The following is a 25793-nucleotide window of genomic DNA, read 5'->3' on the forward strand; positions in this document are numbered from 1 at the left end:
ATAAAACAGTATTCAATGCAACAAATGCTGCAAAATAAAATCAGGGAGGGACCCACTATACTAAGATAAAGTACATGTTCGAGGCTCACATTTGAGTTAAAGACAATGTTTTAGGACAAGCCAGACCTGGAAAGCTACAGCAACGACTGGTTCACACTCCGATCTTAAACAACGAGACTGAAGCTTCCCTGCGAGTTAAAGACAGCTGTGAGGAGCAGAATTTCACAAGAGCTGCTGTGAAGGAAAAACAGTCTCCGAGGAAATCTACCGAACAACACAATCCCATTTAATTCAAAACAAACAAACAAACAAAAAACCCAGAACCATGCACACACTCGCCCACACACTCTACATGCTCAGTGAAGACAGTTCAATACTCAAAGATTAGCTGTAGATTATGTGTTCTGGTGCACGTGTTAGTTAAAGCCCCACTCAGGAATCACCACTGCTGACAAACAAGGTGCACAAACTCAAAGACCTGTGTGGAAAAGGTGACAAAGTGAAGCACTCATGTATTTATAAGATTTTTTTTTTCCCTTAACATATTACTACAGTATAGTTGTGTGTTACAAATACATTCCTACTGCATCAGTAATTCATATTCTACTGATATTGAAATTAAGGAGAGAGTCTGTAAATGTATATCCTCAGTAATTATGCTTCGTGCTGCTTGTGACCGTAGAGCTGTTCTGGGAATTCCAGATTAGGGCTTCAACTTCTCACCTTCTGCAGAGGTATGTAATCAAACAAGAGCCTGATGCACTGCTTTTATGACCAACATGGATATGATGAAACTGTGCTGAAAGAGATTCTGCTATTGCTATGGTTTTAAAAGAGCAAATAGACCAGGAAAGAAAAATGGTGATTTTAACATGGAAAATTGTAACACACCAAAAAAAAAAAAAACAAGCCCAAAATATACCCCCAACACACAGATGCCTTTTTATAAGCTTTTTTTTTTTTTAAACACACACTATAGCTTGGGGTCTTCAGGTCCTGTAGTTTGGTAGTCAGTGGTCAGGAGCGAGATGGTTGGATCATCAGCAGGATCTGGGCTGAAATAAGAGTCTCCCTCCAGCTCGAGCAGGATGGGCAGATCCTCGCCCGTGTTCTCGGTGCTCATCGGGTCGTTCACCATCAACGGCTGAGCTGTGTACTGAACCAACTGCTTTCCTGAAACACCATCAGAAGCATAGTGATCATCTGAGCCCTAAATATGAAAAAAGTTTAGACCTGAAAAAAGGACACGTCAAACTAAGGTGGGGTTTACATTAGACCGTATCAGCGGATCATCAGATTAACGTTTTTAAAACGATTCGCGTGCACACAGCAACGCCAGTACACGGATACGCTCGGCTCCGCAGGCATCCTGCGCTCCAAATCACTCCGCCCTGAACAGCGAGTGCCCTCTGGAGGGTGCACACTCCGGCCCTGCACAGCTCACAGAGCGCGCGAGTGAAGTGCACAAGCTGTGATTCGGGACAAATAGCAGGAAGTGAAAGTCCGTGCCGTTTTTCAGCAGTCGCGTCACATGACCAACGTGGCATGACCAACGCCAGCGAATCAGGAAGGTGGATGTCACAGTGACGTTGTCCAATGACGACGTCAGCTAGAGCTCAGCACAGCGTATCCTCATTCCTCAATGTTTACACAGCACCGGATCAGATACGTAATGGGTTGAATACGTGGGCCCTGGCGGATTCAAGTTGTTCCGCCTGTGGAGTCGTTTCCCGGCGTTTTAATGTGCACGGACAGTGCATCCGCGACGAAAACGAGACGGATACGGTCTAATGTAAACACCACCTAAAGTCTTTGAAACAGTGCTGATGGACACGGAGGAAAACGATCCAACATTGAGGAAAACGATCCAATATTACATATCTGTGAGTGGCAAAAGTATGTGAACCTCTAGGATTAGCAGTTAATTTGAAGATGAAATTAGAGTCAGAATACACACACACACACACACACACACGTTATATTTACATTTATACATAATGAACTTTAATTCTATTTTGTTTATTATTGCAAATTTTGTTAATTACGCCTTAGATATCATGATAATGGACTATGGATAAATTATTGAACATCATGGACGATGCCAGTCACCCTCTGCACACCGTCATCAGCAACCAGAGGAGCCTGTTCAGTGACAGAATGCTCCTTCCCAAGTGCAGGACTAACAGACTTAAAAGTGCCATTCCACCATTGGATGTATTTTTTTTGGCATAAAATACAATATATTTTATGACAACATGACTAGACAGAGAAATCTTTTAGCTTCAAAATGATATATCAAACAATTTGACAACGACAAGTATATTAATTTTGTGACCAAAGTCACCTACCCTTTTAATTTCCGCGCGGTAGTGAAACGTGATGTCATCGGCAGGTTCCCCTTCTTGTGTACCACGTCACGTGTGACGTGGCACAGATTATCAGCAATGGCGGATAGAACGCGATTGTCAGCTTCGGAAAAGAAGCAAAGGAAAATAGCAAGTGATGCCCAAAGGAGACGGTCGATGGTGAATATCGGCACAGCAATCGACAAGTGGAAATCGCGTTCTATCCGCCATTGCTGATAATCTGTGCCACATCACACGTGACGTGGTACACAAGAAGGGGAACCTGCCGATGACATCACGTTTCACTACCGCGCGGAAATTAAAAGGGTAGGTGACTTTGGTCGCAAAATTAATATACTTGTCGTGATCAAAAAATTATGTTTGATATATCATTTTGAAGCTAAAAGATTTCTCTGTCTAGTCATGTTGTCGTAAAATATATTGTATTTTATGCCAAAGAATACATCCAATGGTGGAATGGCACTTTAAAAACTCCTTCGCCCCTCACGCCATCAGACTGTACAACTCCTCTCTGGAGGGGGAACAGGAGGACAGAGGACGGGAAGGAGCAGTAGCCTAGCCTGACAATAAGCAATACTGGACAATGTGCAATACCTCTCCTGCTGGACTCCCCCCGTATCTTATTCTTTTTTACATTTGTATAGGTAAATACTTAATTTAATTTATCTCAAAGTTCTCTCTATTTTCTATCTCTATCCTGTAATGATGCTGCTGGAATTTTAATTTCCCTGAGGGAGCCCTCCCAAAGGGATCAATAAAGTTCTATCTAATGTGTAAATAAACGTAATGTATCTGTACTGCTTGTAAATTTAATTCAATTCATTCATTCATTCTTGAAAATATTTAGTTTTGGGAATACATCAGTGTGACATGCCTGAATGCCAGTACTCCATACATCTGATGTATAAAAGATGTGAGCTCCTCTATAATTCTCAGTCAGACAATAGCAATTTATTTATTTAAAAAAAAAAAACGCTTATCCAGCTATCATTTACTTACTTAAATGAACACAGTTATGACTGCAACTATTTTGACCATGTAACCACAACACAAAGGATATTCAGTGATCAAGCTACACTATTGTAGTTTAAGGTTAATACCTGGTTTAATGTTGTCACTGCACTCCGTGTCTCTGGCAGGCTCCGACAGCAGCTCCTGAATCTGTAACGACATCAGTTCAGGTTTCATTTCAGCAACAACCAGCAGCTGATTCCTGACTGTAAAACAGCAGGACCTTAAAAAGGCATTCCAGAGTATGGAAATAAGCAATACAACTTCAAATCAAAAGGTAAAACAATTTTGTAACTAAGGAACGTTTATTCGTGTCCTGTACTCTAAACAATCGAGACTGGATAAGACCCTTAAAACCCAACAGTATGTGATTTTGGTGGATTTGGAAGATATCAAGTTGAAATATGTCTCTCAAAACAATTTGTGCAACATCATGTATTTGTCGATGGCTCGACATCATTACCATGACGCAGTGCCACTACCAATTCGTGTTGTTTGTTGCTGTCTTTGTAAGCAATTACCCTTATTTCATTATACTCCAAGTTATTCCATGAAATTTAGTCATACATGAGCTGACAGCCGAGTTGGCTATAAGCCGTGTATGATGAGATGGAGTGGAATAGCTCTTTTATTCTATTCACATTCGCTGGATTTTGAGAAACTGAGCTTTTTTTTTTTGCAAATTCGATAAAAACCTTTATACAAAACGTCCGATAAAATGATTTCCGCTTAGAATGTAAACAAACCAGCGAAATGACAGGAGCAATTTGTGAAAAATTTTATTATTGGGGGGGGGGGGGGGATAATATATTCTTACCACTGAATACTTTTATTCCATTTGGGCAATTCCATGTAAATGTCAACCTCACCATGCAAAAATAAAGCAACATGTAATACATCAAAACCACTCCCAGAAATCTCACCTAGGCCTGTATTTTACAGATGTGAATAAGTTGAACCAATTTGTAACCAACCTAATATGTCACTGTCAGTCTTTCTTATAATGTAAAACCCAAGCTAAAATCAACTTTGATCATGTACAATTCTATATTATTGCCACAAGCCACAGAAATGTATGCTAAAATCCACAAAACAATAGCCATCCTAAATATTATTTAAGAACTTTGATAGTTTTAGCTGATATTTAGAGAGTTTTTCAAAGGGTTATGGTGGTTAAATTGCTGATTTTCTAAACATATGCCATGTCTATTTCAGATGCGTCACATCCATAACGGAATTATGTCACATCCATAACGCTGATTTTTTTCTTCCTAGATTCTGCTTGAAATAGAAAATATTTTAAACAAAGGCTTTTTTTATTTTCAGCTAAGACTCCTTTATTAAATGCATGCCTGCATTTGGATATTTTGTTTGCAATTTCACAGAGTTTGATGAATATGTGTAGTCACCCTGGAAATGGGGTATTTTTTCCGTCACATCCATAACGCATGTCTTTTTTGGCATTTTCTAGAGTTCTAAATGTACTATGGGAATTCTTTTTTTCCCATGACTTCTCCAGTATGAGAGGTCTTAAAAATATACAACAAATTTTAAAATACTGGAAAGGAATAAAAATTAACTAGGTCAGTTGTTGCCATTTTGAGTCCAAATGTCACATCCATAACGCTGGAATTGCTCATATTGTGCTTTTTTTTTTGTATTTTTGGGGGATTTTGTTTGAGTTTTTATTTCGTCTTCAGTTGGTTCAGCAACTCACTCCATCATTGTGTTTTTCTCTACTCATGGTATATGACCTGATACCCTAGTAGTAGAGTAGCCAATCAGACCGTGCGATTGCTCATATTGTGAATGTGGATAGAAAATACTGTGTTGTTTTTTTTTTAAACTTAATCTACATTTATCAATATTGCACTCTGTACTTGAGCTGCTGCAACACCTGAATTTCCCCTCATGGGGCTCAATAAAGAAATCTCTTATCTGATGATAAATGTAGTTTGGTTCAATGTTTGATTCTGATTGGTCAGGTGGTGTGCTGTATTGCTCAGACAGCAGTTCTGTCTGTAACAACCAACAGATGGAAATAAATGCACACACTAATGTGTTGTTGTTTCTGTAGTAACAGCTCATACACAGATATCCATAATCTGATGCGAATAATAAACAGATTTTAAAAAGTGCTGTTTAACAAAGTTACATGTACTAGTGCATCTCAAAAAATTAGAATATCATGAAAAAGTTCGTTTTTTTCATAAATTAATTCAAAAAGGTAAACTTTCATATATTCTATATTCATTACATGTAAAGTTAAATATTTAAAGCTTTTTTGTTTTAATTTTGATGATTATGGCTTATAGCTCATGAAAATCAGAAATCCAGTATCTCAAATTATTAGAATATTCCCTAAGATCAATCAAAAAAAGGATTTACAATACAGAAAATCTCCAACTTCTGAAAAGTATATTCATTTATACACTCAATACTTGGTTGGGGCTCCTTTACCATGAATTACTGTATCAATGCGGTGTGGCATGGAGGTGATCAGTCTGTGGCACTGCTGAGGTGTTATTGAAGCCCAGGTTGCTTTGATAGCGGCCTTCAGCGTATCTGTATTTTTGGGTCGGGTGTTTCTCATCTTCCTCTTGACAATACCCCATAGATTCTCTTCATAGATGGGGTTCAGGTCAGGCAAGTTGGCTGGCCAATCAAACACAGTAATATCATGGTCAGCAAACCATTTGGTAGTAGTTTTGGCACTGTGGGTAGGTGCCAAGTCCTGCTGGAAAAGGAAGTCAGCATCTCCAAAAAGCTCGTCAGCAGATGGAAGCATGAAGTGCTCTAAAATCTCCTGGTAGATGGCGGTGTTGACTTTGGACTTGATAAAATACAGTGGACCAACACCAGCAGATGACATGGCACCCCAAATCATCACAGACTGTGGAAACTTCACACTGGGCTTCAAACACCTTGGATTCTGTGCCTCTCCACTCTTCCTCCAGACTCTAGAACCGTGATTTCCAAATTAAATGCAAAGTGTACTTTCATCTGAAAAGAGGACTTTGGACCACTGAGCAGCAGTCCATTTCTTTCTCTCCTTAGCCCAGATAAGACACTTCTGACATTGTCTCTGGCTCAGGAATAGCTTGATATTAGGAATGCGAAAGTTGTATCCCCTTTCTTGAAGATGTCTGTTCGTGATGGGTCTTGATGCACTGACACCAGCCTCAGTCCACTCCTTGTGAAGCTCTCCCAAGTTCTTGAATCAACTTTTCTTGACAATCCTCTCAAGACTGCGGCCATCCCTGTTGCTTGTGCACCTTTTCCAGCCACCCTTTTCAGCAATAACCTTTTGTGGCTTACCCTCCTTGTGGAGGGCATCAGCGATCATCTTCTGGACAACAGTCAAGTCAGCAGTCTTCCCCATGATTGTTGTTGTGTGTACTGAACTAGACCGAGAGATACACTGTGTTCATACTGTTTTACTCAAACTCGAAATGAAATATTCTAATATTTTGAGATGGGTTTTTTTTATGTTTTTGTACTGTACGCCATACTGATTAAAATTAAAATAGAAAAATGCTTGAAACATTTTAGTTTGTGTGTAATGAGTCTATAATATATAACATTTTCACTTTCTTAAATAACTGATGGAAAATATTGAATTTTCACAATATTATAATTTTTTGAGATGCACTAGCATAATTGTTGATGTGGCGATTTTTCTTAAGGAGACAGTTAACATTTATGGAAGGAGTCGTGGTTGTAAGCGCTCTGGAACAGTCACAGCGCTTTGCAAAGTTTCCCAAAACAGGAAAGTCTTCAGGACTGAGTGCTGTAGAGCAGTGTGTGCACGCATGCGTGGCGTTCTCCATTAGAGCTTTTCTTTTTTTTTTTTTTTAAAAAGGGCTTACAGTACTTCTTGCAGTGTTTTACTTCTGAAAGACACCTGAAGTTTCCTGTTTCTAACTTGTCTGAGTTCGATCAGCTTAAAACAGCAGGGTTGCCAGATTCACAGGATGCAATTAAACTGCTGCCATGCATTGTTTTTTTGGGGAGTATAGGACAGCCCCCCCCAATCGTGTACACAATCACATTTCCTTTATCAAAATTCACATTCAAATAAGAATTTGCACTTAAGCCCATATCCTATAGGAACCAAACCCAAAATTATCAAAACACAAACACTTTCATCAAGCAAGGCCTAACACATCAAGGTGTTGATTATAAGGTAAACCAACACACGCCAAAAAAAAAAACAACCCCACAGACTTACAGTTGTCAAGCTGTCCAAGTCGAAGTCAGCACCGGTGTTTGAACCGAAGATCTACAAAAAAAAATATATAAAAGAAAAAATTAGAAGCAGAATCTTACCACTTTTACACACCTTTCTGTAAATCTGGATCAGATGATGCCTGTAAAATGTCTGTGGAAGCACAGCTCAGGGCTGATATGCATTATAGTACTCGTTTGAATTTCTTTTCTAACCCTGAAAATCTCAGTCAAATGTGTTGTAAAAGTGATCTGAGCAGGACTTAATTTCCGCAGCTCATTTCTGTAGTAAGAGTAAACAGAAGAACACCAGAACTAGACTGAAGGCCAAGAGTGCTCCGAGAGCACAATATCCCCTGCTGGCAACTCTGCCATAACTCTGGTAAAATGCGAGCGAATTGAACGAAACTGCAATATGCGTATGACTGACATATAACAAAGAATCCTATCAAGTTTTGTGAAATTCCTCCAAAAATTGTGAGAGGAGTTGATTTCAGAAGGTCAGTACCCTTCCTGGGACGGACGGACATTGCCATGACATAATCCCCCTTCGGGCCTTTCGGCCAACGAGGGATAATAATAAACCACACCGTCAGTGACGACAAATTTAACGACACGTACACAGGACATCCAGTTATAGCTGCTCCCGAGAGATCTGCTCACAAGTGAACAGCACAAAGTACAGGTTTGGAGGTGGACTGGGACGCATGTGGCCACATCACATTTGCAGCGCGAATGCAACAGGACCGAATCAGCTGCATCACTGCCCACCTAGAAACATCCATCACCAGGATGATGGCTAACGGTGACATTATTACAGAGGAGATGAAAGCAGTTGCCTTTTGTAGATTCTTTGTTTATACCGACATGAACGAGATAAAATTTCTGGCTGCCCACATGGGATTAGACCAAAATGTAATGTTTATTCATATTTATACAGCGGTTACAAAAGTACACGCATCCTATACTGAAGTAGGAGTACAGATACTTGTGGAAAGAAAATACTTTGGTGACAACAGAAGTACTGATTCAACTTCTACACTCAAGTACAAAACTACAGGCTCTGAAACGGACTCAAGTTAAAAGTAGCCCTTTGAAGAACACTCCTACTTCTGTTTCTATGCAAAGGTTCATCACATAATAATCACAATATAATCAGGAGGGTCAGCGTACTTTCTTAAATTATTAAATAATACTGTATATAATGGGCTGCACTGCAAATATTTTAATTTGCAAGTGTTTTGTGAATGAATGAATAAATAATCCACTTTCCCTTGCCGTGGATATTGATTAGCGATGTACAGCGTGTTGATCGACTCCCCAGCTGTACCTATCAGCAATTTCGAGCTCTCCTTACCTTCAGCTCCTCACATGCTTAATAATAACAACTTATCTGAAGAGTGTGAAGAGCAAACATCACATTCAGCAAAAGCATGAGGCATTTAAACCAAACAATTCGATACGTTTTCACAAAAACCTTTACAAGTTCAAAACCTGTTCCTCAGTTTGTGGAATGTGAACACAAATCATGCGGAGTCAGAGTGCGGGTTGCCAGATTGGGATGGTCTAAACAGTACCTTCTTTTCTGTGTGTTATTGTCCCAGATATTCAGGCTGAAATCAGTCTTGATGGTAGGAAGGTGAGTAATGATGCAGAATTAAATAATAATAATAATAATAATAATAATAATTTCCCCTCAAGTGCATTAAGGGTTGCTTTACAATCAGGGTACGCAAGCGAAAAATCACATTTAACACTTATCTTCAATATCAAAAAGGCTTGACTAAATAAACTTGGTTGTTTATTGTAGCCCTGTGATCGCTCTATTTACCATGCAAAAAAAAAAAAATTTGGTAACAATGTTATTTTTGGTGAATGTATGGCAATATATGCCATATTTAGCAAAATTACTCGTCATTTAGAAAAAGTGCTTTTTTGACCACAGGTAGCTCCAAAAGGGATGCACTTAAATCATTCTTTATACCATAAAACAAATATTTGGTTCCATATCATTGGAAACATAGTTAAGTTTTAATGTTGAATGCCAGTAAGTTTTCAGACTATTTTGATCAAATTAGTATGCAATTGTGTCAAAAAAACCGTCCTCTCCGAGACAGCTAATTTTTCAATATAAAATAACATATCTAAAATGATTATTTTCATCCTAGAATGTGGTCAAGATATTGGGACATAAATATTAGAGACAACTAACACAAAGCTTACAGCCTTATATTTAAAAGCACTATGGAAGTAGTGGATTCTGAATTGTCCAAAAAAAAAAGTCCTCTCCGAGAATCACTTCATTTGTTTCTCCCAGCCCTGCTTAAAGCTACACTTAATCTTCTTTATCTTGTAGCAGATTACACAAAACTACCATACACACATGTCAAAAGATTACCTGAAATCTGTTCTTTAACTTGTCCTTCACTTAAAAACTGCTACAAGAACCAGTTTGAATCAATTTGAATTTTGGACCCCTGTGACACAAACTTTGTACCCTGATTGTAAAACAACCCTCAAAACTAAAGTCACGAGTCTGATTTGAAAACGTAAGGAGTAGAAAGTATAGACACCTAAAAACTCATCCATGTAACATTAGCATGACAAAAATCAACGAGGTAAACCAAAGCATCGGAGTGCAAGCTGTGCTCTGCAATAAGAGGAAAAATACTTAAACATGAGCAGTCTAATCAAAGATGGAAAGAACAGACAGGACAGAAAGGATGATGACAACCAACAGTGCACAAACACCAGCAATGAAAGAGAGAGAGAGAGAGAGAGAGAGAGAGAGAGAGATGGATGGTCGCTGATGAGAACCCTCAGGCAGGGAGATTAACTGAAGGTTAAAGCGCTTGATGATCAGCTGTTGTCAGTCGCCGATGACGTAAGATTTCAGTGACTCCTGAACGTGTTGGAGATGAAGTACAACATTCCAAGTCGTACCCAAGTCACAGACACCGTCTTACTCAGGATACAGGATTTTGCATGTGCGTTTCCTCAGAAGTTTAGTGCATGATCGAACTGCAGTGAGCTTCACCATGGCCATTTGGAGCAGTGTCCATCATCGCTATTATCTAGTGTTTATCATCCAGCAGACGTCCATCATCAGCTTAAGTGCATGGAGGATAGAGGATAATCTCATCTCATCTCCTCTAGCCGCTTTATCCTGTTCCACAGGGTTGCAGGCAAGCTGGAGCCTATCCCAGCTGACTACGGGCGAAAGGCGGGGTACACCCTGGACAAGTCGCCAGGTCATCACAGGGCTGACACAGACACAGACAACCATTCACATTCACACCTACGGTCAATTTAGAGTCACCAGTTAACCTAACCTGCATGTCTTTGGACTGTGGGGGAAACCGGAGCACCCGGAGGAAACCCATGCGGACACGGGGAGAACATGCAAACTCCGCACAGAAAGGCCCTCGCCGGCCACGGGGCTCGAACCCGGACCTTCTTGCTGTGAGGCGACAGCGCTAACCACTACACCACCGTGCCGCCTTAACAGGGAGTCTCCCTCTGTAAACAAATACTTTCTTGCAAGCGTCAGTCACATTATACTGTAAAAGTAAACAATGCTGTTGTATCAGTGAGCACTAAAAAGGCAAATACTCGTACACAGTCTGAGAAACTGGTATTGGTGCGTCCCGATTCATCAGTCAGCATTTTGAATTTTATAAACCTTTCAAACCTACAGAAAGGTCAGAGTTTTAGATTTGATCACAATGACCGGGGGTGGGGGGTGGTTAATAGAGACAGAGTTCAGCGGTGCGTCACATCACTGTGCAGGAAATTGCTGGACATTTCACAGTTCCATTCGGAAACCTGATGGACGGGGATGATTTGGCTCTGATGTGCCGCCTAGTGAATGTCATTCTTAATCCTCCAGATGTATACAAGATACAGAATGAGTGTGTGAACAATGATGCATTGATTCTGATCTGCTTGGCATCAGGCCGTATTATTCCACCCGGCGTGGATTATTTTCCTATTACAACACACTCGACTGATCAGTGAGAGGAATATATCATTCTGGTCTTTAGTCCATTACATTGCACATACACATGTTTCTAATATAATAAATTGTTCAAATGTTACAGTAGTCCTACACTACCGTTCAAAAGTTTGGGGTCACTTTGAAATGTGCTTATTTTTGAAAGAAAAGCACTGTTCTTTTCAATGAAGATCACTTTAAACTAATCAGAAATCCACTCTATACATTGCTAATGTGGTAAATGACTATTCTAGCTGCAAATGTCTGGTTTTTGGTGCAAATATCTCCATAGGTGTATAGAGGCCCATTTCCAGCAACTCTCACTCCAGTGTTCTAATGGTACAATGTGTTTGCTCATTGCCTCAGAAGGCTAATGGATGATTAGAAAACCCTTGTACAATCATGTTAGCACAGCTGAAAACAGTTGAGCTCTTTAGAGAAGCTATAAAACTGACCTTCCTTTGAGCAGATTGAGTTTCTGGAGCATCACATTTGTGGGGTCGATTAAATGCTCAAAATGGCCAGAAAAATGTCTTGACTAGATTTTCTATTCATTTTGCAACTTATGGTGGGAAATAAAAGTGTGACTTTTCATGGAAAACACAAAATTGTCTGGGTGACCCCAAACTTTTGAACGGTAGTGTACATTATAAATCTGGATTAAGGTTTGGGGTAGCAAATGATAATCTTCATCCATTTGGTGTCCTCTATTCAAAAAACTTAGGAACCATGAAGAATCTAAAACTTGTTTTCAAAACACTTTTTATCCATCACACACGTTTCATAGTTTTGATGCCTTCAGTGTTGTTCCACAGTGTAGAAAATGGTCAAAATACAGAAAAACCTATGAACGAGTAGGGGTGTACAAACTTTTGACTGGTACCGTGTATATACTACAAAATCACTGATCCTGATTTATTTTGCACTTTAAAAATCTACCTCTTCCCTTTGTTCATTACACATACCTTGTACTCACCGTCTACGCACGACTGTCTTGTTTTGTTACACTGTACAAAGCCTTTGTGTTGGTATAATAATACATTTAGGAACAACCGTTTTAAACGAACAGAGCAGCCGAAAGAGTACTGGGGTGGAAGGGTACGTGTATTCATACCAAACCGTCACGGTACAGACGTTACAGTTCGGTACAAGCAGTCATACGGAGAATACATGGTATAAAAACGTATGCTAGTTCTTTCTGGACGCCTTAAACTGTAAGCCTTAGCTCAAGCTGACTGGTCACACTCGTGGACGTGACTATGGCGAGTGGAAGCGACCCACAGGAGCAAGAGGACCCACCTGCTTCATTTAAAAGTCAGTGGGATGGGAAAACTTTGGGTTCCCAGTGAGCTACAATAGCCATGGTGATGGTGGTGGACTGGACGAGGACAGCGTGTCGGCATCGTTCCGAAGTTAAAAAGGTATGTGAATGGAAAAACATCAAACATGCTGATGCATATACACCATCACCCAGATATGCCAACCATCAGAGCTTTTTTTGGGGGGTGGGGGGGTGTTTTGTTGCCCCCACCCCACCCCGTACTCAACTGTGACTTGTGTATCATTCCACCCCTAGTGAGTAGATGAGAATTTTAGACTGGTCACAAATCAGTCACGAATGCATGGTTTCTCAGGAACCTTTTTGGAACTTCGAGAACTGAAGGCAAAATTTCATCTCATCTCATTATCTCCAGCCGCTTTATCCTTCTACAGGGTCGCAGGCAAGCTGGAGCCTATCCCAGAAGGCAAAATTTTTATGATAAAAATTCTATTTCTCTCATTTTATTAAATATAGGAACGCATTTCTGATAGCTATTTTGTCACTGCTACAGCAAGTTATGAGTGTTTGAAATATGCTCTGTAATATTTCAGTCCTTATGTCAAAGCAATGGCTGTAAACAAGATTCGTTGAGACCTGTGCGAGACGTTGTAGGACGGAAGTAAAACGTACAGCGGAAATCAAAGCGATCGACATCTGCCGACGTTGTCAAAAGACGCGCGTGCCCTCCTTTGAATGCTGATGTAATCCAGCTGGAAGTTTCCCCCGTGTCCGAAATCGCTCCCTGCTCACTATATATAGTGTGGACGCCATTTTGTAGTGCTGCCTGAAACCTTAGTGAGGATTATGTGGGAAACGCACTCAGTATGTCACCACAAAAATACAACCCCGATTCCAAAAAAGTTGGGACAAAGTACAAATTGTAAATAAAAACGGAATGCAATGATGTGGGAGTTTCAAAATTCCATATTTTATTCAGAATAGAACATAGATGACATATCAAATGTTTAAACTGAGAAAATGTATCATTTAAAGAGAAAAATTAGGTGATTTTAAATTTCATGACAATACCACATCTCAAAAAAGTTGGGACAAGGCCATGTTTGCCACTGTGAGACATCCCCTTTTCTCTTTACAACAGTCTGTAAACGTCTGGGGACTGAGGAGACAAGTTGCTCAAGTTTAGGGATAGGAATGTTAACCCATTCTTGTCTAATGTAGGATTCTAGTTGCTCAACTGTCTTAGGTCTTTTTTGTCGTATCTTCCGTTTTATGATGCGCCAAATGTTTTCTATGGGTGAAAGATCTGGACTGCAGGCTGGCCAGTTCAGTACCCGGACCCTTCTTCTACGCAGCCATGATGCTGTAATTGATGCAGTATGTGGTTTGGCATTGTCATGTTGGAAAATGCAAGGTCTTCCCTGAAAGAGACGTCGTCTGGATGGGAGCATATGTTGCTCTAGAACCTGGATATACCTTTCAGCATTGATGGGGTCTTTCCAGATGTGTAAGCTGCCCATGCCACACGCACTAATGCAACCCCATACCATCAGAGATGCAGGCTTCTGAACTGAACGCTGATAACAACTTGGGTCGTCCTTCTCCTCTTTAGTCCGAATGACACGGCGTCCCTGATTTCCATAAAGAACTTCAAATTTTGATTCGTCTGACCACAGAACAGTTTTCCACTTTGCCACAGTCCATTTTAAATGAGCCTTGGCCCAGAGAAGACGTCTGCGCTTCTGGATCATGTTTAGATACGGCTTCTTCTTTGAACTATAGAGTTTTAGCTGGCAACGGCGGATGGCACGGTGAACTGTGTTCACAGATAATGTTCTCTGGAAATATTCCTGAGCCCATTTTGTGATTTCCAATACAGAAGCATGCCTGTATGTGATGCAGTGCCGTCTAAGGGCCCGAAGATCACGGGCACCCAGTATGGTTTTCCAGCCTTGACCCTTACGCACAGAGATTCTTACAGATTCTCTGAATCTTTTGATGATATTATGCACTGTAGATGATGATACGTTCAAACTCTTTGCAGTTTTACACTGTCGAACTCCTTTCTGATATTGCTCCACTATTTGTCGGCGCAGAATTAGGGGGATTGGTGATCCTCTTCCCATCTTTACTTCTGAGAGCCGCTGCCACTCCAAGATGCTCTTTTTATACCCAGTCATGTTAATGACCTATTGCCAATTGACCTAATGAGTTGCAATTTGGTCCTCCAGCTGTTCCTTTTTTGTACCTTTAACTTTTCCAGCCTCTTATTGCCCCGTCCCAACTTTTTTGAGATGTGTTGCTGTCATGAAATTTCAAAATGTCTCACTTTTGACATTCGATATGTTGTCCATGTTCTATTGTGAATACAATATCAGTTGAGATTTGTAAATTATTATTGCATTCCGTTTTTATTTACAATTTGTACTTTGTCCCAACTTTCTTGGAATCGGGGTTGTACATGCATGTATTTATTTTGAAAACCCACCAGCCGCCTGATCTGGCACGTTTTAATTGTGCGACAGTAATGACGTAAATACCAGCGTGACGGACGAGTCCTTATCCTGTCGTCTTTCCGGCTTTTCTCTACTCCACGTTGGTTGGAAGTCGTATGGAATAATCTCCATCACTGATGAAGCTGGCAAATCTCGAAACTGATCTAAATTGGAATGAGATGGCGATCTGGCCGCTGTGTAAACAGCTTTCAAAATGGCGGCGCTGACGCTTCACGCTTGAAGTCTTGCACAAGTCTCGTGAAGATCGCGTGGATAAGCGACGCCTGCCGTGGACCAAACGAACTACATTCGACATGGCTAAAAAACGAAAAGGCCGATAAGTGTAATATAATATGCCAATACGAGTCACGATATAAGGTTAATAAAACCGAATACGCAACTGAATAACACGTTAAGAAATAAAGCGAGTTTAAAAATGACTTCAGCTCCCCTTTAAGACCAAAGTTTTGCCCTCAGGAGCTTCACACATGCGCACACAAGTCTCAGAGCTGCTGTAGTCAGCATAAATAATCCAACAACTGTGACTCAGTGCAGTGCTATCGGTCAGGGTGTAACAGATGATGGATTTCTAACCTAAAAACAGAACTGTAAAGTCTCTCACACACGCACGCGTTACAAATTCAGTGTACACATATCAGAAAGGAGCAAAAGGACACTCACATCAAAGAGCGGTGAGGAATCAAAGTTGATGGACTGCACATTGAAGACGGTCTGCAGGTTCTCCAAGCCACTGTCGATGCTGTCCAGGTGCTCACTGAGCTCACTTCTGGGACAGAAAAAAAAAAATTTAAACACTTCACTTCAGGTGCTATAAAACTCAGACACATATCTTTACCTGACCACTGGTTTTGCAGCTCACACTGTGGTGAAAAACCACACAGTTGCACAAGAAAGAAACCAGAAGCATAGATCATTTTAGTGATAACCACAAAGCTGCAGAGCTGTGCCACACGCTGGTGAACGCCATAGGGGAAGGCCGGTGCCCCCAGGAACACGCTAGGACTACTTTTACACGAATACACTGAGGAAGGGCATGTGGGAATGCACATGAAATCGCAACCTTTATGCCATGCCACACTCCAATATCACCAAAAGTAAGATGTACAGGACAAAAATTTGCTTTGAACATCATGCCATCGCAGGGAGTTTACGAAGCCGCCACTCTCGCCCCGGAGCTCAGGAAACCTCCATCACTTCAGCGCAATACTGACTGTACAAATAACTGCTCATGGTGTTGTGCAGATCTAATGAGAAATGTGCAGATCAGCTGTATAGCCATTCTACGGCTGTATATTAACTTGCCATCGATCATCCTCCATCACCTGTGAGAACACTGGGAATGTACGGAGTGTTGGGGCTTCTTGAGGCCAGAAGCAGAGAGCAGCGGCTATGCATTGGTTAGTGTAAATGGGCCTTGACAGCTTATTGAGCACAGCGCTGCGTGTTCTGGGGTCGGCACAGTCAACTAAATTGCTAACCGTGGCTGCGATCTGAGGTGAGAAGACGAAGAGGAAAGGCTGGGACAAGGGTGGGACGCTTCAGACGTCTGGGAGGAACTGAAAAGATAGAAGCACAACATGGCACTGGAGACAGTGGGAGCAAAGACACGACAGAAATCGCTCCTCTCACCCACGCGGAGAAGGCCTGAGAGAAGCGTTCAGTGGAAACAAGACAATGAGCTGGGTATCAAAAGACTCATGACTGTATAGATCTGTTAAGACAAGTCAGTCTTTAGGACAATCATACAGAAGTAGTTGCTATGGAAACAAACCATCTCAAATGGTTAAAAACAACAAACAAAAACGAAGAAGAAATGAAAATCAGGGCTGATTCTCCAACACTGCTTTCACACTAGTGAGTCACTTGTGGGCGTGGCGCGAGTGCAACTGTCATCTCATGGTCCTTCCCCCCCACCCAGACGAGAAAGGGTAGCAACCAAAATTGTACAGTCTGCAATTTACTTAACAAGAGTGCTCTGAGAGCACAATATCCCCCGCTGGCAACTCGGCCACAACTCTGGTAAAATCCGACTGAATCAAACGAAATTGCAATATGCGTATTACCAACAAAGAATTCTGTCAAGTTTCGTGAAAGTCCTCCAAAGACTGTAAGGGAAGTTGATTTCAGAAAGCAAGCACACCTTGATGAAATTACCAAAGTTTGTTAATAATCAAGGGCAAAACTCTGGTAAAATTTGCCCAAATTAAACGAAATTTCAATCTGCGTATAACTGTCATATAACAAAGCCTTCTGCCAAGTTTGGTGAAATTCCTCCACAAATTGTGAGAGGAGTTGATTTCAGAAGAACGTACACCCTCATGAAATTGTCAAAGTACAAGTTATTTAATCAAGGGTCAAAACTCCGGGAAAAACTTCACGAGCGAAATTAAATTGCAAGATACATATTACTAGGCCTTTTGCCAAGCTTCGAGAAAGTCGTCCAAAAACTGTGAGAGGAGTTGATTTCATGAAGGCGCGCTTGCCTTCTGACATTGTCAAAGTATAATTTTGTTAACCAAGGGCTGTAACTCTGGTAAAACGCGACCGAATTGAACGAAATTACAATATACGTACTACCGACATCCTGCCAAGTTTCGTGAAATTCCTTCAAAAATTGCAAGAGGTGTTGATTTCAGAAGGTGAGTACCCTTCCCGGGATGGACGGATGGAAATCGCCACGACATAATCCCCCTTCGGGCCTTTCAGCCAGCGGGGGATAAAAACGCATTCAGCGATTTACATCGTATGTGCCAGGGTTTATACTAGCCATTAGCAAATTAGCAGCACAAGCCAAGTGTACGAGTGACGAACACGGAGTAAGAAACGATCCCTGCTACTTCCTCCTTCCAAACGTTATTTTTCTTCAAATATCTCTATCGACATTTAATGAGAGGCCATAGATAGCACAGTTATAAAACTTTCTTCTGAGTCAGGAAGTACATATGAACTAATTGCAGATAGGGACTAAAGTTGAGGGGGGAAACTGAGGAGGGAGTGGTGCCATATGATCTGTTCCGGGGTGGGGGTGGGGTTGCTTGACTACATCATACCCGATTTGCATGTAGTTGAACAAATCTCAAATCCCATGTAGCTTCTTGTGTGCAGCGGTCACTAAAATCACACCTCCATGTTGCGCTTGTGCACAAGAAACATGATAATAGCCTGTCGCCTGTGTGAACGCAGGGTAAGGGGCTAAATACAGATCAGAGTGATGAGGAAGAGCAAATGGCTCAAGGTGCTGTTGCATGTGAAAAATTTACATATAGCTTCAGGTGTTGAAGGAAATTTACAGCTGTGCAGGTGGGCGACATATACGGTACATATGCTGTGACAGAAGAGACAGTAGGGAGGAGTGGCATTAGCCGCGTCTCAAAGCCCATGCATTCAGAGTGCGTCCTCGAGTTTCCCCCAGAGTAAACAGTGCACTTTTTAATTCATGGAAGATGTGCGACAGGATGAGTTTTGATTTCAAGAATTCCAAAACGCTTAACAATGGCACACAATTTTGGATTTTAGGACACACCTAAACAATAGGTGGAATTAAAAACATGACTGATGCACAGCACAGGACAACAGCAACACACTCAGCCAGTCTGCTTCCTGTTAAGGGTTGTTTTACAATCAGGGTACGCAAGCTAAAAATCACATTTAACACTTATCTTCAATATCAAAAGGCTTAATGAACTTGGTTGTTTATTGTAGCCCTGTGATCGCTCTATTTACCATGCAAAAAAAAAATTGGTGATGAAGTTATTTTTGGTGAATGTATGGCAATATATGTCATATTTAGCAAAATTACTCATGTCATTTAGAAAAAGTGCTTTTTTGACCACAGGTCGCTCCAAAAGGGATGCACTTAAATCATTCTTTATACCATAAAACACATATTTGGTTCCATATCATTGGAAACATAGTTAAGTTTTAATGTTGAATGCCAGTAAGTTTTCAGACTATTTTGATCAAATTAGTATGCAACTGTGTCAAAAAAACCGTCCTCTCCGAGACAGCTAATAACATATCTAAAATGATTATTTTCAATCCTAAAATGTGGTCAAGATATTGGGACATAAATATTAGAGACAACTAACACAAAGCTTACAGCCTTATATTTAAAAGCACTATGGAAGTAGTGGATTCTGAATTGTCAAAAAAAAAAAGTCCTCTCTGAGAATCACTTCATTTGTTTCTCCCAGCCCTGCTTAAAGCTACACTTAATCTTCTTTATCTTATAGCAGATTACACAAAACTACCATACACACGTCAAAAGATTACCTGAAATCTGTTCTTTAACTTGTCCTTCACTTAAAAACTGGTACAGGAACCAGTTTGAATCAATTTGAATTTTGGACCCCTGTGACACAAACTTTGTCCCCTGATTGTAAAACAACCCTTAAAGGAGAAGACTCCCCCCAAGTTCAGCATAATAATTTCCTTGACGACAGGAGTTTTTGGAAATTAAAAACTGTCCATTCTAGAGAAGGGGGCGGCACAGTGGTGTAGTAGTTAGCGCTGTCGCCTCACAGCAAGAAGGTCCGGGTTCGAGCCCGTGGCCGGCGAGGGCCTTTCCGTGCAGAGTTTGCACGTTCTCCCCGTGTCCGCGTGGGTTTCCTCCGGGTGCTCCGGTTTCCCCCACAGTCCAAAGACATGCAGGTTAGGTTAACTGGTGACTAAATTGAGCGTAGGTGTGAATGTGAGTGTGAATGGTTGTCTGTGTCTAATGCTGCGTTCATGTGCTATGGGAATTATGGTAAATACCAAACGCCGACATGGAAAGCACACATGAACGCCCCCTCTTGTGGTATTTTCCACTGGGCAACTCGTAGAAAATTTTGATACACGAGTTGCCGAGATGAGATGAACTTTAACCTTTTCAACATGGCGGCGAGCGGTACAAGACACTTGAATGTTAAGCATTGTACGCTACTAAAGTTTTTTTTACTAGTACTAGTGGGTAGTTTTTGGTGTCTATGCAATGTTGCGTCATTAACAAGTGTAATATAATACGTTAGAAATCCGTTTCCTTTAAAAAGTGTTATGGTTTGTTTTTACCTATCCAGAGCAGATGCTATTGCTAACGATAGCTAACTAACTATTGCTAACTTGAATCTGGTCCACCATCTTTAATTTGTCAACAACAACAAAAGCATGTGAACACAACACACTGGTAAATACCACTTCCCAATTGGAAAATATCATCTTCCCAGAACACATGAATGCAGCATATGTGTCAGCCCTGTGATGACCTGGCGACTTGTCCAGGGTGTACCCCGCCTTTCGCCCGTAGTCAGCTGGGATAGGCTCCAGCTTGCCTGCGACCCTGTAGAACAGGATAAAGCGGCTACAGATAATGAGATGAGATTCCAGAGAAATATTCAGACTAGATTTTCTGTGCGTTTGCAACAAGAACCAGTGGCTGTGACATCTTCATAGGAAAGATGAACACTACGCACTATAACTAATGCTAAATGTGACCAAGCCATCATATATTCAGTGCTAATATCTTTCGACCCTGAACCGGTGGCAAAACTGCAGATTTTTGCCAACTGTTTTCATCTTCCAAAGACGTTCATGTACCTCTCAAGTACCTGATCAAGTCTCCCAAGTCGGATGTAATTTGCATGTGCCAGTTGGAAATGATGCAGCTCTGGGCCAATTTGTTAAAACTGACTTTGATGACTCTATGCGAAGTAGACTAAGTGCAAGTCTAAATGTAGGCCATAGCAGCGCACAAAAAAAAAAAAAAAGGGGGGGGGGGGCACCCCAAGAGTGCTCTGAGAGCACAATATCCCCCGCTGGCAACTCTGCCATAACTCTGGTAAAATGTGACCGAATTGAACGAAATTGAAATATGCCTACGACCGACATATAACAATGCCTCTTGCCAAGTTTTGTGAAATTCCTCCACAAATTGTGAGAGGAGTTGATTTCAGAAGGAGAAAACACTCATGAAATCATCAAATTACAATTTTGTTAATCAAGGGCAGTAACTCTGGTAAAACGTAACCCAATTTAACGAAATTACAATATGCGTATTACCGATATATAACAAAGAATCCTGCCAAGTTTTGTGAAATTCCTCCAAAAATCATGAGAGGAGTTAATTTCAGAATGTGAGCACCCTTCCTGGGACGGACAGATGGGCATCGCAATGACAATCCCCCTTCGGGCTTTTCCCAGCAGGGGGAAAAACCGCCAACCCCCAGATTTTGGGGGGAGGGGGAACGACGACAAAAAAAACAAAACCATGGACCGGAGCATCCTCGTGTAAACAAATTAAACTGTAATAACATGGGGAAGCCATGGCCTAATGGTTAGAGAAGCAGCTTTGGGACCAAAAGGTTGCCAGTTCGAGTCCCTGGACCAGTAGGAAAGGCAGAAGTGCCCTTGAGCAAGGCACCTAACCCCCAACTGCTCCCTGGGCTGCTCTGGTTGTATTGCTCTTATCCAGAGCAATGAACATCGGCTAAATGCCTGCAGTGTAAATTATTGTAAACGGAGGTAGCTTTTAGACAAATTAAAGGCATTTAACTTTTTCCCCTCCTTTAAATTCATATGAATGATTTTGTTTACTCCTCAACAAGTGAATTATGCAGAAATTTTTTGGGGGGACATTTGCAGAATTTTCTTTTACATCAGATGGAATTGCAGTAATGTGCGCTTGCATGCATCTAGTATTCAAAAGGCATGAAAGCTGCAGTATGATTGATTAATTTGTACAGCTGAACCGTGTGTTTAAGCAAAGCCATACACGTAGGCCAGTTTCACTTGGCTGTTCTATTCATTCTTTTTTGGCAGGGATTTTCTGTAACTGTAAATGGTATTACGTGTGTGTGTGTGTGTGTGTGTGTGTGTGTGTGTGTGTGTGTGTGTGTGTGTGTGCACACATTAACAAGATTCTTTAAATATGCACAGCCTGGGAGCACAAGTTTTGTGGTAGGGAAGCTGACCAACTAGGGAATATTACTCCCAATGGAGGGGTGAGGTTTCAAAACATGACCTTATCAGCCTGCATAAAAGCAAATGAAAATAATCTATAGACTTAAGAATCAGGGACACGGAGTACACCGTTATGTTAAGCCTTCTGGTACTGCGATACCAAAAACTCCTGGCAGGGCTTGATGAGGCTGGGTCAGTCACTTACAATAAGATCAAACTGTAGGGTGTGTTTTGTAAAGGAGTATGGTCATGGAGTATTATTAATACTCACTTGTCCAGACATGCCACGCTTAAGCATTTCTGCTCTGATGGGGGAAGAGGTGGGGCAGGTGATGGTTCACTCTCCTGCAGAATGGAGTTAATAAAGGTGGTGGGGGAAAGGGGCGTCTCTGCAGGTAAAGTGGACCCTGCCCCAACCTCCACCTCCACCGGACACACTTCTTCTACCTCAGAAACGTGGGTGGGGCTTAATGGCTCTTCCTTTACATGCACCAATGGGCTTGTCCTGTTAAAGAGTAAAAGAGGCGTTTTGTTGTCGGATCAGCAATTTGACAAGAACATCTCACAGACAAAGAACACAAAGACCTTTTGTCCAAGTTTGTTGTTCTGTTACTCTTCCATAGCTAAGCAGTATCCCCTTTCAGAGAAGTAAACAAACACCAAGTATTTACAGTCAGATATTTGGACAGTGACAAATTTCATAATTTTCCCATCTTACACCACCTCAATAAGTGGTCAAAGAGATGTCGACGCAAGTCATCATTAGACATGGGCGGGGGTAGAGCAGGACCTATCAGAGAAACAGCAGAAACCTTTGGAGTGACCAAATTAGAGCAACTTTATCACACGTACACTTGTGAAATTCCTCTCTGCATTTAACCCATCTGAAGCAGTGAACACACACGTGAGCAATGAGCGCGCACACACCCAGAGCAGTGGGCAGCCATGCTAACAGCGCCCAGGGAGCAGTTAGGGGTTAGGTGCCTCGCTCAAGGGCACCTCAGCCCAAGATGGCCCCATGTTAACCTAACTGCATGTCTTTGAACTGTGGGGGAAACCCACACAGACGCAAGGAGAACATGTAAACTCCAGGCAGAAAGGCCCTCGTCAGTCGCTGGATTTGAACCCAGAACCTTCTTGCTGTGAGGCAACAGTGCAAACAACTACACCACCGTGCCACCCAAATTAGATGCCAATTTGGTACATTTTTAAAAAGAGGGAATGCACTGGCGAATTTAGCAACACCAAAAGGCCTGGAAGACCACAGAAAACCACTAAAGTGGATGATTGTAGAATTTTTTCATTGGTGAAGAAAATCCCCTTCACATCATCTCGCCAAGTCAAGAACACTCTGGAGGTAGGCCCATCACGGTCAAAGTCTACAATCAAGGGATGCCTACATTAAAGTAAATACAGAGGGTTTACCTCAAGATGGAAACTACTGGTAACACTCAAGAACAAAGGCCAGATTAGACTTGTTAGAAAACCAGCTCTGGAACAAGATTCCTTGGAGGGATGAAACCAAGATTAGCTCATACCAGAATGATGGTAAGAGAAGAGTATGGAGAAGGAAAGGAAGGGTTCATGGTTCAAAGCAGACCACTTCGTCTGTCAAACATGCTGGACACGAGCGTGTACGGCGACCAATGGAACTGATGTTTACTGATGGAACCGCTGACACAAGCAGCAGGATGAATTCTGGAGTGTCTAGGGCGTTACTTTCTGCTCAGATTCAGTCAAATGCTACAAACCTGACAGGATGGCGTTTCACAGTACAGATGGATAATGACAAAACGTACTGCAGGAGCAACCCAAGAGCTCCTTAATTCCAAGAAATAGAAACGCTCCTAAAATGGCCGAGTCGGTCGATCCAAATGAGCCGCTTTTCATTTCGAGACAAAACAACCCACAAACCCGTAGCAACTGAAGATTAAACTGCAATAAAGGCCTGGAAAAGCATCTCAAGGGAGGAAACTCAGCATTTCATGTCGTCCATGGGCTCCAGACTTCAGGCACTGCAAAGGACTTGCATCCAAATATTAGAAATTATGCTACTTGCGAGTCTGTCCAATTACTTTTGAGCCTGAGAAAATGGAGGGACCATTTTAAAAAAAAAAAAAAAAAAAGGAATTAAAGCTGAAAGTCTCCAATGACCTCTTGATGGGTTCATTTTAAAAATGCATTGTTGTAGTGTACAGAGGCAAAATTACAAAAATCATGTCACTGTCCAAATACTTAGGGATCTGACTGTGTACACACAACAGAGCAACGCATTGGGGAACTGATTATGGAAATTAAGTCTGGTACCCAAAAAAAGCACCAAAAATACCCGAGTCTGTACCCATGCATTGAGTTGTTTGAGAGAAGACCATCTCATTTCTTCTGCAGCATTTCCATACTGCAGTTTATGAAATTCACATTGACTGTGAAAAATAAAAACAAGTACATTCCTATTGTTCTTATTAAACTGGTGTATTATTTTGCTTATAGCTTGGAAAAAAAAAGAGTTAATTTTAGCTGTTTTACGTGTGTATTTAATACACATTTCTTTTTTTTCTATATCAAGAAGGATTCCCGATCTGCCATCCTCAGACCATGCCACTGTTAAGCTAGTTAAGCAAGCTACACGAAAACGTGACGGGTTTAACGCATCGTGTTGCGCACTGGCGCGCCTCAGAAGCGGATTACCTTCACACATGGTGCTGTCTGCAAGTTCCCTTGAAACAAACTCAAGATTACCATGTTCAGGTGAAACACAGATGGGTTATCTGAACTACACAATGCTTGGAGAAGAGCCTTCACTCTCATATAATGTGAAAATGGACCTCAGGTCATGCTCAAAATATTATACTGCTTCACTCAAACAATATACCTCATAAATGATGTGTCGTTATTGACCGATATATTCATGTTGAATTTTATAAACTAAAAAGTGGGGTCCACAAAATCCTTCTGGAACAGATCTATGTGCAAGCTAGCGCGGTCATTGTAACACACACACACACACACACACACACACACACACACACCTTAATAAATAAGTATTTTTAAATAACTTGCCTATCTTCAATCCACTCTTCTGCACTAGCAGGACCGGACTGAGCCAGATCCGTGATGTCAGAGATGATTGGGCCAGTCTTCACTGGTGCATTACTAGAGAAGATGCCTGCTCCTGCGAAAGTCGTTCCAGAGGACTGAAGGGGAAGAGAAGAATTATGCACAGACAGCACCGTTAAACAAAGTATGCTTATGCTAGTGGATTGCAAATTGTTAATCCCACCCCCTTTGCTATTCATAACAAAATAGCATAGATACAGTTATCCTACATGGATACAATTCATCTTATTGGTTGCATACTAGTGCAGATAGGACATGACATGGCCTCTCTACAAATAAAGCTAGAAAGACGGTTATTAAAATCACTGCCTTTTTGTTTTTGTAAATAAATAAATAAACAAACAAAT

General features: G+C 41.3%; 1 protein-coding gene across 6 annotated transcripts in view; it reads right to left on the bottom strand.

Moving 5' to 3' along the window:
* Positions 1–265: 265 nt before the first annotated feature.
* hsf1 (heat shock transcription factor 1) overlaps positions 266–25793 on the bottom strand; it is a 69419-nt gene continuing 43891 nt past the window's right edge. For 3 of the 6 annotated variants that reach the window (XM_060943164.1, XM_060943166.1, XM_060943162.1), the window contains 7 exons: positions 25390–25523; positions 22601–22834; positions 16872–16949; positions 16054–16159; positions 7609–7659; positions 3467–3527; positions 266–1173 (listed from right to left, as the gene is read on the bottom strand). In XM_060943164.1, coding sequence (XP_060799147.1) covers positions 974–1173; positions 3467–3527; positions 7609–7659; positions 16054–16159; positions 16872–16949; positions 22601–22834; positions 25390–25523 — 864 coding nt within the window. In that variant the 3' untranslated portion in view covers positions 266–973. The remainder of the gene's footprint in view (positions 1174–3466; positions 3528–7608; positions 7660–16053; positions 16160–16871; positions 16950–22600; positions 22835–25389; positions 25524–25793) is intronic. The other 3 variants (XM_060943163.1, XM_060943165.1, XM_060943167.1) reach the window with 3 other exon arrangements.

The sequence above is a fragment of the Neoarius graeffei genome, chromosome 16, assembly GCF_027579695.1.
Source record: "Neoarius graeffei isolate fNeoGra1 chromosome 16, fNeoGra1.pri, whole genome shotgun sequence".
In the NCBI taxonomy this organism is placed as follows: Eukaryota; Metazoa; Chordata; class Actinopteri; order Siluriformes; family Ariidae; genus Neoarius; species Neoarius graeffei.